This window comes from Drosophila miranda, chromosome 4 (genome assembly GCF_003369915.1).
Source record: "Drosophila miranda strain MSH22 chromosome 4, D.miranda_PacBio2.1, whole genome shotgun sequence".
NCBI classification, from domain to species: Eukaryota; Metazoa; Arthropoda; class Insecta; order Diptera; family Drosophilidae; genus Drosophila; species Drosophila miranda.
Window position 1 is genome coordinate 10,758,709 of NC_046677.1, and position 11,738 is coordinate 10,770,446.

An 11,738-nucleotide genomic window follows, 5' to 3' on the forward strand; every position below is an offset into this window, starting at 1 on the left:
CAATTTTAGTGCAATTCGGGTGAAAGATATCTTGGTAATTTTTGTTGAAACGAAAGAGAAAAGATTGGTCTGCAAGAAGAATTTGCATTCAATATTATTTTTTAGCGGTTTACCTCAATCTGTTCACCTTTCGAAATTGACAGTAAGTTAAGTTCGCTTTTCCGTCGGTATATTTAAGGTATATTTTGTAAATAAGAAGGTATATTTCTGAGGGACGGACGGTGCCGTCACACTGGACACATGTAGCAGGAGGATAAAACGCAGAACGCAAGACGAATTAAAAAAAAATAAATACATATTTAGTCAAGTTTGCAAGTGCTGTGCTGTGCTCGGTGGTTTTATGGAACATTCAGCTGCCAAGCGTGCGCGGTTATTGCTACCTATTTATGACGACAGTGAGTTTTTCCCCAGCCTGTGCAAGTGCTTAAGTGTGTGTGCGTGCGTGAGTTTTTGAGATTTACTGATGGCTGAAAATGTTTAATTAGCAACGTAAAGCGAATAAAATGCATACACTAACTTGATATAGCCGATATACATGAAGGAAATTCATCGAAAAATGTAAGAATAGTTGATATTATAAGCCCTGTAATGGCCCTTAGGGCGAACAACCCCCCGCATTTAATCAAAGAAAAATGTTTGCATGTGTGTGCTCTTCGTGTTGGCAGCGCAGTTGACGGCCGAAAAAATTTGTAGTTAAAATTGAAAATTCTTCTAATAATAACAATGGTACGATTCTGCCAGGTCGCAAAGAACAAAAACAGTTGCGTGGCCGATAGTGTAAAAGTCAAGCGAGCAAAATTATGTGAATCGCGTATCTGGCGCATGAATTACATACATACATACGCTAGCAGCAGCGGCCCGACAGCGCTGTAAAGTGCGTTGCGTCGCTGCCGTGGTCGCCATCATAGCAAAAAAAGAAAAAAGGAAATGAAATATTGTGATCCCACACGCTTGGAAAAGTTAAGATAATGCCGCTAATTGTACGGAGAAGATACACAGAATTTGTCAAGTAACTAATGTAAAGGGAGAATTAAACTTTTGTGAAAAGTACAGTGCTGCATTTACTTTTAAACGAACCCAACTCTTTTTCTTTCCTTCTGCCTCTAATGTGCAATATGGCAGAGCAAATGCGTAAAATCACAACGTCGACGATTGTTGTTACTGTTTTTGGTGTTGGTGTTGGCAACACGCTCTCTTGAGCTGCAATTAATTATTGAGCGAGTGTAAGAGTGCGCCCGTGCGTGCGTGTGTGTGTGTGCAGTGGAAAAAGTAACAAGATTTTTAGAGCTAATTTCGCTAAAAAAGAAAAAAAAATCATACATATTTATGTATAGAGAAAACGCAACGGTGTGTGTATATAATTGTATACCTGTATATATCCACATACGGCTGTCTATGCCTGTGTAAGCTGAGTGCGTGCATGTGTGTATGTCTGTGAGGCTGAAAATGGAAATTATATAAAAGAAGCTTTCGGCTTAGGCTTTACTTTTGCCTAACCCAACCAATCCACACGATCAATAAACCAGAAAAAACAGACTCCACTTGCGGCCAACTGCTTGTGTGAAACTCTAGAGGTTCTGGCCCAAAAGGCCAGTAATTAATATTCTCCGATATTAATTAAAATAATTTTCAAATAGGGGGAAACCTTTCCCCCCCCACCCCGCCCCAACAAAAACAAAACGCAGCATGCGACGTCGCTGCCTGCGTCGCAGTCGCTTCCAATGTACTTTGCTCACTTGATACACAAAAAACGGTACTCGCCGCTCATCTCTCTAGGAGAGTGTTTGAGGGGGGGAGAGGCGGCAGGCGAGACGGGTCTTCCTGATCGACTCTACTCCCCCACCCACTTTTACTCCCTTTTTTCGCATGTGCTGCTACTGACGCGGCTGCTGGGTGGTGCGGTGCGGCATGACAAGCGCCCCACATTTGTGTGTGTGCCTCTGTGTTTGTATGTTACAACAACCACCAAAGCAAAGCCAAAGCTCGTTGACGACTCGCGGCGGCTTCCTTTTGTCTAGTAATAAAATGAAATTCAGCAAACTGAAAACCTTAACCGGAACTTGGAAGACAAGCAAGCTGACGTTTTTCAATATGGCTTCATTTCCGTTTTATAATTTCGTCAGAGCCATTTCAAATTTCGCCAAGATTTACTTTCACCTAGCGAAAAGCATACATATATGTGTGTATGTATGTATATGGTCACTATATTTATATATGTCCTGACGGGATGTATGTTTGTTTTTGCAATAATACATTTCATCTACATCCATGTACATTTACATGTAAAGGCATATTGAATTTGTAAGTTTATCGGTCGCTCTGTTATACATACACACATGCCGCCCCCTTGCCCGTGTCCGTGCCAGCGTCGCGGAGGGGGTGTTATGTTTGTGTTGGGGTGCTGGTGCTGGTGCTCCACTTTTGTATGCAACAAATTCAGTATTTTGCTGCTCAATCGCTGTTGAATTCTCCCCCTCTCCGCCCCTTTTTGCTAATCCCTCGAAGTCTGTCGAGGGATGGAGATAAGTAACACCAAAATGAAGGCTGTCATCGAGCGTCTCGTCTCGTCTCACCCTTCCAATTTACCTATAATATTCGTCGATCAGCTAGCATTTGACAACACTGGTTCGGATTTTACGACTAACATTAGAGGGAGTAGAGTGGTAATAACGGTGCTATAACGAAAATGCACTTGCCCTGTCGTCCGTAAATATTTGTTTACCTGCCTCTGCCGCTGTGGCTGGCGTGGCGAGGGTTGAGTACATATATGTGCCTATGTAACCGTGACTGTGTGCGTCTGTGTAGCTTGATGTACATACAGTGGGTCACAGGTCATAATGGAAGATTTTTAGTGACTGCAAATTCGATCAATACAAGGACAAAGGTGCAATCCAAAAGTGTTTGTTTATTATTCGAAAATACTTGCAGTAAATGCCAATTTCAACCACTGTGTGAGTGTGTATCTCTGACAAAAGGTGTGCGAGTGTGTGTGTGTAAAATATAGTTGTAAATGAAAGAAAAAAACAGTTGAAAAGACACTGCCACAGAGTTGCCATATCAATCAAACGTTGCGGGAAAGGAAAATGGATGTTCAACCCCAGAACAAAAAATTATAGAAAATAAGATATAACAGCAAAACTAGAATCCCATCTAAAATCGTTTTAAAGTTGAATCTCAGTTATTGAACGAATTCTTTAACTACAACAGTTTCTTATTCGTCAACTTGCCTTTTTCAGAGACGAGCGTAATAATTTTACACTGAAATCAGATTAAAGCGATGTCCGCCAAAAGCGAGGCGGACAATACAACGGCCGCCAGCTCCGGCGGCGGCGGCAACAATAGCAGCAGTGGCGGCGGCGGCGTTGGTGGAACGGGAAACACATCCTCCTCGAATGGAACCGCCACACCGGCGCGTCGTCTTCGCACACGCAACTCTACGGGCAATGGTCCGGCGAGCGGCAGTGAATCCGGCAAGAAATCCAATCCAATCGATGAACCCTTAACTCCAGCTTCTGCTTCTTCGGCCGCCAGTGGCCATGGCCCATCACCGGCTGCGGCATCGGAGCGTCCCATGCCGAGTGTTCCCATGAATCATGCCAGCAGCAGTGTATCGGCAAGCAGGAAGTACCACAACAGTTGTCCCCATCCCACGCCCACAGTGCACAAGAAGACGGTGCACACGCAGCCGCACAGCACCAATAAGTTTGATCAGGGCAAGAACGAGGAGTTCCACTTTGATACGCCGCCCGAGTGCCCCGTGTTTCGGCCCACGGTTGAGGAATTCAAGAATCCGCTGGCCTACATCAGCAAGATTCGTTCGATAGCAGAGAAATGTGGCATTGCCAAGATCCAGCCGCCGTCGACATGGTCGCCACCGTTTGCCGTGGATGTGGACAAGCTGCGTTTTGTGCCGCGTGTCCAGCGGCTGAACGAGCTGGAGGCCAAGACCAGGGTCAAGCTTAATTTCCTGGATCAAATCGCAAAGTTTTGGGAGCTGCAGGGCTCCTCCCTCAAGATCCCGATGGTCGAGCGCAAGGCCCTCGATCTGTACACCCTCCATCGCATTGTCCACGAGGAGGGTGGCATGGAGCAGACCACAAAGGATCGCAAGTGGGCAAAGGTGGCCAATCGTATGCAATATCCATCCAGCAAGAGTGTTGGAGCCACCCTCAAGAGCCACTACGAGCGCATTCTCCATCCCTTCGAGGTGTATACCTCGGGCAAGGTTCTGGGCCCTGCTGCAGCCGCTGCCGCAGCAACAGGCAGCGGCACACCCACTCCCGTGAAGCTCGAAGATGGGGGCACCGAGTACAAGGCACACGAGATAGCCACCCGTCAGCAGATCGCGCCGCCCAACGAGACGAACACACGCCGCTCCAAGCGCTTTGGCAACTCTACTGCCAGCTGCGGCTTAACAGGCGCCGCATCCGGTGGCAAGGATGGGTGTCCGGGTGGTGTGGTCATCAAAACAGAGACAAAGGAGGATTTCAAACGCGATCTTCTGAGCAGTTTCAATGCCGTGCAAGGCAGTGGAACTCCTGCTGCTGGCGGCACTCCGGCTGGCCGCGGCGGCGCCAAGAAGACCAACAACGAACCAACGCCGGCAGCACCGCCACTCATTGATCCACTGATGAAGTACATTTGCCACATCTGCAATCGCGGAGATGTGGAAGAGTCGATGCTTCTGTGCGATGGCTGCGACGACAGCTACCACACGTTCTGTCTGCTGCCGCCCTTGACCAGCATACCCAAAGGTAAGAAAACAAACCCCCACCACTTATTGCAGCGATTACTAATCCCATTTCAATCATCAGGTGAATGGCTTTGTCCGCGCTGTGTCGTTGAGGAGGTGAGCAAGCCCCAGGAGGCCTTTGGCTTTGAGCAGGCCGAAAGGGAGTACACGTTGCAGCAGTTTGGCCAGATGGCGGATCAGTTCAAGCAGGAGTACTTCCGCAAGCCAGTGCATTTGGTGCCCACCGAGTCGGTGGAGCGTGAATTCTGGCGCATTGTCTCCTCGATCGATGAGGATGTGACCGTCGAGTATGGCGCCGATTTGCATACAATGGATCACGGTTCGGGTTTCCCCACCAAGAGCTCGCTGTATTTGTTGCCGGGGGATCAGGAGTATGCCGAGTCCAGCTGGAATCTGAACAATCTGCCGCTGCTCGAGGACTCTATTTTGGGGCACATCAATGCTGATATTAGTGGCATGAATGCCCCCTGGATGTATGTGGGCATGTGCTTTGCCGCCTTCTGCTGGCACAACGAGGACCACTGGAGTTATTCCATCAATTATTTGCACTGGGGCGAGCCGAAGACCTGGTACGGCGTGCCCGGTTCTTGTGCCGAACAATTTGAGGAGACCATGAAGCGGGCAGCCCCCGAGCTGTTCTCCTCCCAGCCCGATCTGCTCCACCAGCTGGTGACGATCATGAACCCGAATATATTGATGAACAACAGGGTGCCGGTCTTTCGCACCGATCAGCATGCCGGCGAGTTTGTCATCACCTTTCCGCGGGCCTATCATGCGGGCTTCAATCAGGGCTATAACTTTGCCGAGGCGGTTAATTTTGCGCCCGCCGATTGGCTAAAGATGGGCCGTGAATGCGTCAATCATTATTCCATGCTGCGTCGCTTCTGTGTCTTCTCCCACGACGAGTTGGTGTGCAAAATGGCCTTGGAGCCGGCCAAACTGACGTTCGGGATAGCCACCGCCTGTTACATCGACATGGCCGAAATGGTGGACACCGAAAAGAAGCTGCGCAAGTCCCTACTGGAGTGGGGCGTCACGCGTGCCGAGCGTCGCGCTTTCGAGCTGGTTAACGATGACGAGCGGCACTGTCAGGAGTGCAACACCACGTGTTTCCTTTCGGCAGTGGCCTGCGAGTGCAATGACAAGCTGATTGTTTGTCTGCGCCACTACACCGTCCTCTGTGGCTGTGCCCCGGAGAAGCATACACTCATCTATCGCTACACCCTCGATGAGATGCCACTGATGCTGCAAAAACTAAAAGTCAAGGCGCACAGCTTTGAGCGTTGGCTGTCGCGTTGCCGGGACATTGTGGATGCGCACACACCCACCTCGGTGACACTCACCGAGCTTCAGGATCTGTGCAAGGAGGCGGAGACCAAAAAGTTTCCATCTTCGTTGCTGATTGATCGCCTGAATGCAGCGGCCATCGAAGCAGAGAAATGCGTCACAGTCATCCAGCAACTGGGCATCAATAAGGTAAGAAATATAGATCCTCTTTCTGCAGATGGACCCTCTCAAACCTTAGGTACTGCTCCTCTGATTCTTCAGGTACGCACTCGGTCGGATCACAACCAGGAGGCAGCCCAATACAAGCTGACTATGGAAGAGCTCGAGCTGTTTGTCCAGGAAATCGATAATCTGTGCTGCATCATCGATGAGGGGTCCTCGGTGCGGGAGCTGCTCGTTTTGGGCAAGCAATTTGTGGACCGTGCGGAGGGGCAGCTGCAGCTAACGCTGGAAGCGCTCGAGGAGAACGAACTGGAGACTCTGATCAGTGAGGGCAGCTCCCTGAGGATTGAATTGCAGCAGCTGGATCTCCTCCAGAAGCGTCTAAAACAGTGCAAGTGGTACAAACGCTCGCAGGGATTGAGGGAGACCAGCTCCAAGCTGACGTATCAGGATGTAAAGAACCTCCTGCATATGGCAGCGGCAGATTTGGATCCCACAGATCCCTATGTGGACAAGGAGATGCGCAAGCTGCAGCAGATCGGGGCGGACATAGAGTCGTGGGAATCGCAGGCGGCCAAGTACTTCCGCAGATTAACGCAACAGCACGAACTGGCGGAAATTGAGCAGTTCTTAAAGTCCGCTAGCGAGATTAGCGGCCAGGTTCCATCCCACAGTCTGCTGAAGGATGCCCTGCGCAAGGCGAGGGAGTGGCTGCGGGCCGTGGAACAGCTACAGCAGAACAATCATGTCACCTACTGTCACACGCTGGAGAATATGATTGAGCGGGGGCTGAATATACCCATCCAGTTGGAGGAGCTCAGCCGCATGCAGGGCCATCTGTACAGCGCCAATCAGTGGAAGGATAATACTGCGTGCGCATTTCTGAAGAAGGGCACCTTCTATACGTTGCTCGAGGTGCTGATGCCTCGGGCGGATGCCATCAACATTGATTCGGATCTCAAGCCGCGCTTCCAGGTAGAGTCGTCGAAAGTATTCTTTGATTTAGATTGCTTTAAAAAATCCCTGTTACAGGATGACTTTCTGAAGGAGAAGAATCCGGCGGAGATTGTCGACAGTTTCAAGCATGCCGAGGAGCAGGAGCTGCTTGATATGCGCGACCTGCGGCGCCAGAACATGACCAAGAACCCCCTGCGGGACATGTTCTGTCTGTGCAAAGCCGAGTTCCGTGGCCTCATGTACAATTGTCAGTTGTGCCGCGATTGGTTCCACGAGGACTGTGTGCCACCGCCGCCGTCGGCATCGAGTCAGAATGGTTTGCTGAATGGAGGAGGAGGCGCCGGAATGGTGCCGCCCACGAATCGGCCCAAGTGGCTGTGCCCCAGCTGTGTGCGCTCGAAGCGGCCGCGACTGGAGACCATCCTTCCACTGCTCGTCCAGCTCCAGCAGTTGCCTATCCGTTTGCCAGAGGATGAGGCCTTGCGTTGTTTGGCGGAGCGTGCCATGAACTGGCAGGACAGGGCCCGCAAGGCCCTCAGCAGCCCCGATGTGAGTGCGGCCCAGGAGGCGATCCTTGCTCAGCAGCAGAAGCGTCGCTCGGAGGGTGGTGGCATCGGTGGCGGTGTTGTGGGCAACATCAACAGTCCGCGCAAGCCCCGGCGTCGTGGCAGCATGGCCAAGGAGGCCAGCGGGTCCACAGAGTCGGATGCCGATGATGATGACGATGATGACGAGTGCCGTCTACGGATTGTCGAGGATGGCTTTAGTAACGATGAGGATGAGCTTCCCCGCCCTGCAACGAACACCGAATCAAATACCGATCTCCTCAAGCTGCTGTCCGATAGCGAAATTGAGAATCTACTAGATCTAATGATGGAGGGGGATCTCCTCGAGGTCTCACTCGACGAGACGCTCGAGCTGTGGCGCATACTGGAGACCATGCCGCCGACAATGCTGCAAGCGGAAGCCAATAGCCGTGTGGCGCAGTACTTGCAGCGCCAGCGACAGCAACCGACATCTCTGCCGCCCACATCCTCCAGCATTCACTCCGGCGCCGAGGACTCCAACGACAGCCTCCTGGTACAGAACAGTCCCAATAGCAACAGCAATAATAGCAGCACGACGGCAACAAACACCCCCAACAACGGACGCAACAAGAAGAGGCGTTCGAATGATGCCAGCGGCAATGCGGCTGTACCACGAAAGAAACAGAACACGCCCAAGCAGACGCCCAGCAAGAAGAATGCAGGCGGAGGAGCGGCCAATCGTAAGAGTGACGCCAAGACGACGCCCGCAGCAGCGGCGGTGGCAACGACACCTGGAGCGGATGCCGATGCAGAAAATAAGCAGGCGAATGGCGGCAATACCAACTCAAATATATCCCCCATTGCAGCGGGAGTAGGCAGCGGTTCGACCACACCCACGCCCACAGCCACGCCTGGTTTGGCGCACAAGAAACGTAAGCGCACTTCCACCAATAACAACAGCAGCAACAACAACAACAACAATAGCAACAGCAGCAACACCAACAACACCAATAGCAACAGCAACAACAACAGCACGAGCACTCCTAGTGGAACACAGGCAACGACACCGACAGCAACCCCAACGGGCGGTGGCGGTGGTGGTCAGAAGAAGCACGCCCAGCGCAACCAACAGGCAGCGCAGGAGGATGACGAGGAGGAATGCAGGGCGGAGAACTGCCATAAGCCGACGGGACGGGAGGTGGACTGGGTGCAGTGCGACGGGGGGTGCAACGAGTGGTTTCACATGTACTGTGTGGGTCTCAATCGCAGCCAGATCAAGGCCGACGACGATTACATTTGTATACGGTGCACGAAGACCGTCACCGTGGCGGTGAGCAGTAGTAGTAGTAGTAATCATGGAATGGGAGCGACATCGACGACGATGGCGACGACGGGCAAGCAGCGGGCAGTGCAATCGGCGCGGTAGAGAGAGGATCATCTAGATGATAGAAGAAGGAAGATATTGGATTTGCAAGTAACAGCCGTTTTGTGTTTTACGCATGATTTAATGAGAAAGAACTAGTACTACTACTACTACTACTACAATACACTACACACACCCCCATTTACTAAGTTTAGTAAAAGTCACTTGAAATGAGATAGTTTTTGTAGTACATATTTACTAATTATTGCTATAATTAGGTATCCGAAAACGTAAAACACACACCCACACACACACAACAAAGAGAAACAATTGCAGAAACCCACGAAAAAAGATAACAAGAAAACAAACATTTATAAAAACAAGAATTAAAGCGAAGTACACACACACACACACACACACACACCAACACCAACATACACTCTTGTAAAATGCAGAATCGCGATTTTGTTTTTGTATAATCGAGACCCTTTTTTTCACGTTCGTTAAACGTTCTATTAATATTAATATGATTATATTTATGATATGATATGATACCATTACCTGCTATTCATAGTTTTTGTTAATTTAATTTCACTTTTTTGTGTTCGCTTTTGAGTTTTTTGTACAATGCGCGCGCCGTTGAGCTTTTTAATTTAAATATTATCATTATATATTTTTAAATATAACCCATAATATTTAATTTTGGAATTTCCCTGCTTTTACTTTTGTATATTTTTCGTTCAAACATTTTGCAAGCAAAAGCATCAATAATATTAATATTAATACTTTAATATTAACAACAATCTTCCAATATGAACGCGTGGCGCCTTGTAAGCAGAAAAAAGAAACGCTTTCTTTGTTCGTTTTTGTTTCCGCCCCAAGAGAAAACTTTTTTCGATTTAAAAAACAAAACAAAACTGTAGCATAAAAAACCACCTCCCCCCAAGAGTTTAAATCTAACAAGCAGAAAATGTTGTTAATAACGCGATCATACATATATTTAGTGCAGTAGGCAGATAAGTTTACACTTAAAAAATACAATGAAAAAATGTATAATTTTTAATTTATAATTATTAAAAATGTAAGTTGACTCGCGATATCAACAACAACAACAGCAACTTTCCACAGAAAAATACAAAATCCCACAAAAAAATTGCAAAATGATCTAGATAACATTTAACGTACAACAAATAAAAATAAAAAACCAAAAAAAAAATACAATGCTTAGGATTTATGCAAAAAGAAAAAAGTACATAAAACAACAAAAAAAAAAGAGAGAGAACACTTTGTAAAATCATTTTTAAATGTGTATAAAAAGAAAACTCAAAATGAAAGGGTTCCCAAAGCAAGCAGCCCAAAATTATTAAAACAGAAACCCTACATCCATTAAGGATAAACCATTCTCTTTGATTAAGCCGATCATTTCCTATTGTTTTAAAGGATCCTCCACCCCAAAAAACAAAATGTACGAAAAGCCACAACAAAAATATATCTTTAACCCTCACGACACCTCCCCCTCAACAAATATGTAATTCTATCATATAAATAAATTATATATAAATAGTATTTAAACAAAATCTAGCGAGTGTTTTGAATGTTGCATAAATATGAAATTAGTGCGCAAGCACACGATACACCTTAATGCTAAGGCATACACGTCACCTTCCCATATGATATATTCCCATGAAAGTCTACGGTTCGGCTGCCATGTACACCACTTGGAAATCTGGGTAGTATTACTCATGGAACAAGAGTCTCCTTCTCGCAACGCCGCAGCTTGACTAACGCGTAAACACCTGGTCATAAAAATACTCCGAACTGATAACTGATTTATCAAGCAAAGCCCATACTCGTACGAGGCACTGGATTCTCTGGGGGAAAATAGAGATATGGTTTGTTTACTGCTCGGCGTTCTCTTACTTGAAAGCTTACTATTGCTGAAAGTTGAGATATACGAAAAATCACACTACACTTGTTTTTTGCGTATACGATACTGACCTACTGTTTACACTGATTTTGTGCGTCCCGGAAGGGGGACTTTCTCGATTTTTTCGTGGGAATATCCCACATAACTTAAATGTTACTAACACAGACGATATCGAGACATCGATAAGACCTGATGGACATAGAAACAAGCTTATCTGAATTTCCTTCTTATTTATTATATTATATGCCCTTTTAATAGTCTTGCTATATAGAGCTATTATATGTCTATTCTATAATAAAACCGAATCTCTATTACGTTCGTGCGATCACAAATTATATAGACTTTCACAGTGGTATGATTTGTGGTTGGACTTTACGATCAACGTTTTACACAATTTAAAGATTAGTTAATTCAAATCGATCCGACTTTGCTCTCTATTTAAGTTAGAACCTATTTTGCTGAAATTAAACTGCGGGAACAATGAATCTATCTGAAAATCTACATACCAACCTTGTATATACATATATATCCAGGTGCACAAGACCAGATCCTATGAGATCTAATCCCAAAATAGTTATTCTTTCGGTCTATTGGACAGATCCTCGTACAAAGTACCGATTACACAATTCCAATCACCTTTTTCCAAGGTCTAACAATCATGGCTGTGTTTTCGTTTTGATAGACGGACGCTTATCGGAGCTTCCATTATTATCAGTTGATAGGTCTACAATTTTCTATTAAATGACTCCCCACATGACGTGC

The 11,738-nt window shown here is 47.2% G+C and overlaps 1 protein-coding gene across 2 annotated transcripts; it reads left to right on the forward strand.

Moving 5' to 3' along the window:
* Positions 1–219: 219 nt before the first annotated feature.
* On the forward strand, positions 220–10,574 carry LOC108162737 (lysine-specific demethylase lid). Of its 2 annotated transcripts, none has more exons than XM_017297614.2 (5): positions 220–558; positions 3,237–4,754; positions 4,815–6,229; positions 6,302–7,177; positions 7,235–10,574. In XM_017297614.2, exons 2-5 carry the CDS (start codon positions 3,278–3,280, stop codon positions 9,110–9,112), a joined length of 5,646 nt encoding a protein of 1,881 aa, XP_017153103.1. In that variant the 5' UTR covers positions 220–558; positions 3,237–3,277; the 3' UTR covers positions 9,113–10,574. The 2 variants fall into 2 exon arrangements, with proteins under 2 accessions (XP_017153103.1, XP_017153104.1); XM_017297615.2 differs by having other exon boundaries at positions 220–395.
* The last annotated feature ends 1,164 nt before the right edge of the window (positions 10,575–11,738 follow it).

Bases quoted from the DNA above. Each gene is read 5' to 3' on its own strand.
- LOC108162737 (XM_017297614.2), top strand. From the start codon at position 3,278: ATGTCCGCCAAAAGCGAGGCGGACAATACAACGGCCGCCAGCTCCGGC. The intron at 4,755-4,814 runs GTAAGAAAACAA...TTCAATCATCAG, and splicing joins CTTGACCAGCATACCCAAAG to GTGAATGGCTTTGTCCGCGC. The intron at 7,178-7,234 runs GTAGAGTCGTCG...TCCCTGTTACAG, and splicing joins ATCTCAAGCCGCGCTTCCAG to GATGACTTTCTGAAGGAGAA.